The 4,728-nt window shown below is 40.8% G+C and overlaps 1 protein-coding gene across 1 annotated transcript; it reads right to left on the bottom strand.

Moving 5' to 3' along the window:
• Positions 1–621: 621 nt before the first annotated feature.
• LOC116255996 (cytochrome P450 94A2-like) lies at positions 622–3,758 on the bottom strand. Its single transcript, XM_031632106.2, has 2 exons — positions 3,752–3,758; positions 622–2,031 (listed from the first exon to the last, which is right to left on the bottom strand). Exons 1-2 carry the CDS (start codon positions 3,756–3,758, stop codon positions 875–877), a joined length of 1,164 nt encoding a protein of 387 aa, XP_031487966.1. The 3' UTR covers positions 622–874.
• Between the last annotated feature and the right edge of the window lie 970 nt (positions 3,759–4,728).

Raw genomic sequence — 4,728 nt, 5'->3', positions numbered from 1 at the left:
ATTTGGGGCCATACTTGGATGAAGAAAAAGAGGTTTTTTGTGCAAAACTGTTCATAAGCAGCCGAACGATATCAAACAATAGGTGGTACAGGCAATGAGGAGTATGCATGTCAATATTTGTGGTTTGGGTTAGATATTTAACTGAACTGTTCTGAAATAATAGGATATGGAAAAAAAAAATTAATATCTGGTTAAGAAATCTTATCAGATTTCGTTTTAAGCAATGTAAGCAATGACTTCTGATTGGATTAGGTTAATCGATCAGATTTAGTTTTCAATAAATATCCTATATTCAATATTCTTCATTTTGAAAATTGGCCAGATTCCATTCAAAATGCATATTAAATTTATAATTTTTTATAAAATTACGAAGATTCCTCAACTAATATTTGTGCTCCATCTCCCCATGTTGTTACAACTCACAAGGACGACGGAGATTTGCTCTTCACTCGGCTGTCATTTGTAAATTTCTTCACGACATTCCAAGCATACTATCTCGTGTTTGGGGGCCTCTACTTTCGTGCTTTTCATGCTCATATTCGAGCCCTGGATTTCGATTAAAACATGGTCAGCAATGCGAGACTTAAAAATATATATATAGAAAATCACGAACATAAAATCTGTATAAATACAGAAAATTTAAGTTCTACTTCTATTAAATAAAGAAAATATGTAACTTGTGTATATCTGCTCAAACATACCGACTGGATGTCCATATTTTCTACATCTAAAAGTACCGGGAAGGACTCGTCTACCAAAGGGGGCAAACACTGGGACAAACCCAATACTGAAAAAACCGAAAGAAGTAAACAGAGTAATAATCCAAACGCGCCAGAGGAAAGGGAGGAAAGAACAAAGATACAGGTGGTCATTGTCATGGCTTCCTTTGGACAATCCTCACCGGAAAGCCGCCCTTCATCTTGGAAGTCAGTGTGGATGCGAACACCGGCTGGAAGTCGGGCACCGCTGGTACAACCCTAAAGTCGCGGAGAACGGTGGCAGCGATGCATTTCATCTGGATGAAGGCCATCTCCTTCCCCAAGCACACCCTCGGCCCTGCCTGGAAAACAGGGTACTTGTAAGGGTCTTCGTTCACGAACCTTCTGTTCCCTCCCTCTCCTTCCTCCTGCAACCACCTCTCCGGCCGGAACTCCTCCCAATCTTTACCCCACAACAATTCCAGCCTCCCCATCGCATAGGGAGCGTAAATCACCTCCGCCCCCTTCGGCACCACGGTGCCGTCCGGCAGAACATCATCTTCGGCTGCGAACTTGCCGTCAGTCGGCACCGGCGGATACAATCTCATGCTCTCGCAGATCGCGGCGTGCAAATAATGCATCTCTTTCGCTTCGTCGAAGCCAAATGCTTCTTCTTTGATGCTCGATATCTCCTTCAGAACCTCCTCCTCTACGCGCTTGTGGTTGGAAACCAACCAGAAGAACCATGTCAACGCGGCCGATGTCGTGTCCATTCCGGCAAGCAGGAAACTGATTATTATGTCTTTGAGGAACTCCTCGTCACCAGCACTCGAGCTCATAAATCTCGACAGAAGGTCGGAGTCCTCCGGGGAAGTGATCGGATTCTGCCGCCGCTCGCAGATAAGGTTTCTGGCATAGTCGTCGACGACGCGGATGGCGTCTCTGAGTTGCCGCTCCATCCCCAATCCTAATGCAGCCTTGATTTTCCAGACCATTGGAGAGCTGACCCGGAAACGCTCGCTCGAGATTCGCACTGCGAGGTTGAAAGCCGAGGTGAACTCAGAGGGAGGCAGATTGAGGTCGAGGCAGCTGGGATCCGAACCGAAAGCGACCTTGCAGATGTTATCGAAGGCGAACCGCTGAAGCACATCCTGGAGGTCCAAGACGGTTTTTCCGGCCGCAGCAGAGGTGAAAAGCGGGATGAGGCGGCCGGAGATCTCCGACTTCACGGCGGTCTCAACGAATTTACGCAGCGATCGGGTGTTGAATTCGTGGCTGGCTAACTTCCTCTGCACCTTCCAAGTCTTCCCGTCGGCATTGAAGATGCCGTTGCCTGCTCATCAGCAAAATTCAGCTGCTTATTTGGCGTAAGGGAGCAGAATATTCCAGATTGAGCCACGCCTGTAGCTAACTTTATTAGTTTCCTGATTTTATTGATGCCTTTTTGTAATAATATCTCTTCGTAGTAATGTGCCCTATATAAGAGAGCTCCTCAAAAGTAATGGAGCAGAGAAGCCGATTTGGCGCCTCCTGCATCTACCTCAAGAGGTAGGGCAGATTCATGAAACAACTATTTTTTGGGTTAGACCGTAACATAATGTTATTCTTCTCAAATAACATCAAAAGTATTTAGAAATGACGACCCTTGAGTTCCTATGGGTACTGTAACAAAGTCGCTAAAAAAATTATAAATCATCACTAAAGTCACAATAAACCATTATGCAAACCGTGACTATTTTGAATTTAGTGAAACAATTTATTAAGTTTTAACCATCTACATCATCTACCACACGGCACCATTGAATTTTGTGTGTGGGCGTGTAACATGGGTAGCTAACTTACCCTTCTATGCCATTGGGATGAGATAAGATGAGCCTTGACTAAAGTAATCCAATGGTAGAAATCAAGTTGAAACCAAAATGAAAACCAAACTGTATTTTTAAATATGCGCATGTGTTCCTAAATAGTCACGCTTAAATAATGGGCTCACTAGTCAACAAGGGCTGGTCACCATCAACCAGTGGGAGAAGCGAAAGAGAAAATGAAAATTTATACCAAAAGGAAACATCCCAAGGTTGACGAAGCTACGGCTGCCTGCCGTACTTTTTCAAAACACTTTTTTGTTGCGATACTTTATCGGGGGCGTTTGATGCCAGCGACAACTTCCAACCCGTTCCTAAAAAGTACTTTCTTCTAGAACTTGTTTGAATTCTTTTAGTCACGCTTAAATAGTGGGCTCACTAGTGGACAAGGGCTGATCACCATCAACCAGTGGGAGAAGCGAAAGAGAAAATAAAAGTTTATATCAGAAGGAAACGTCTCAAGGTTCACCGAGCTAATTTTTCAAAAAAAAAAAAAACTTTTTTGTCAGATACTTTACTATGCGGGCGTTTGAGGGTAAATAATTTTTTTTCTCAATAAAACATCTTTTAAAAAGTTTTGCAGGGTCAGAAAAAAAAAATGGCAGTCCCTTCAAACACTGGACAACTAAACCTATTGTTTCAAATGCCTCAGCCTACCTTGGTCAAACAGATGCAGTTTCGGCCCATATCCATTTCATTCCCCCAAAATCTTTTTTGTTTACGAAGATAGCTAAATTTACTTTTTGTTTTTCATGTTATGATCCATAAAAGTGGATGTTTATGCTGCTGTGTCTGTAAAGCCAATACTGCACATAAATGACGGAAAAGTGCTGCTGGTAACTCCTAATAAAACAGAGGGATTAATAAAAGGTATATTGTGATGCAGCGAACAGAGACTATGCTCAGGGGCGGAGGGTGGTGTAGACTAAGTGTAGGCAACTGTCCATACAAAACCCAAAATTTTTCTTAATTTTGTATTAATATATTTGAATAGTTTCTTTTTACTTACATGTTGATGTTTTTTAAAATTTTAAATTTTATAATCTTAAATCCGATAAAATTTCAAATCTATGATTGCTGAAATCCACAATTGTATCAAACTATGAATTTCAGCATTTACCGCCAAATATGTTTTTCAAATCCACACTTTAATGTAAAAAATTGTGGATTTAAAATCGAATGGAGAAATACCTTTCATTGGGCCCTCGTATGACTGCCATGTGGCTGTGCCAGGAGAAATGCTTCAGCGCATTTTCATCCTTTTTTTTCTGTGCTTTTTTGGACTTTTCGTTGGATTTTGTTTTTATTGGAGGAGCTCCTCATTTTTGGTCATTTGACTTTGAGCAGCCGATAGTTTAATACGTTTCGGGTCGGTTTGGAATTCACGCTTAGAAAAATATCTGATGTCTCATGAAAAAGGGATTTCAAAGAAAAAAGAACTAAGCCAATAAATAAATGAATAAATAATGCTGTAAGAAATTCTGCAAATTCAAAACACTTTACTTCCACCGTATAGTTTTGGAATTTATAGAAGAACTTCCTTCTCTTAGATCTTAGTTTTCAACACAACCAAGGCATAGTATAGAGGTGCACCATTATTTCAATTCATTTAGACTTTTTATGTTTTTACCTCTCAAGTGATGAAGTGAGGTATAAATTAAAAGGGTACATTATTGTCATTGTTCTCTCATGCAGTTGGATTAGTAGGGGGGCAACATATAGGCTAGCATGGGCAGTTGCTCACATCAGGAACATTTTTTATATTTTTTATATAAATGTCTTACAATTATCTACTTACTTATATTTGTTGTGCCCCATCAAAAAATGAAAATTTTTACAATGGTGCCCATTAGCCAAAAAATTTTTGGCTCCGCCACTAAGTTTTTTCCACCTCATAAGCTTATGACATGGATGGAAGATGGATGCGCGAGAGAAGCTTTTCCTAGGGAACAAGCTGCTTGGCAGGACGTCCATATATGACGCTTCTTGGACTGTTCAGGCCAGATGAGCATGTTCAAATCTGTATTATGAGGTGGAAAAATGAGGTAGAAAAACGCAACGCCTGGCCATATATGCCTGGACACCAATATAGTTGGAATGTAAATGAAAGAAAATATTTCGGATTGCAGATTTCGGTCAAAAAATTCTGATTCCGTCTTTTGGTAATG

This window comes from Nymphaea colorata, chromosome 6 (assembly GCF_008831285.2).
Source record: "Nymphaea colorata isolate Beijing-Zhang1983 chromosome 6, ASM883128v2, whole genome shotgun sequence".
NCBI lineage: Eukaryota > Viridiplantae > Streptophyta > Magnoliopsida > Nymphaeales > Nymphaeaceae > Nymphaea > Nymphaea colorata.
Note: the sequence above shows the minus strand (reverse complement) of the source record. Positions and strands in the feature narration are given on the sequence as shown.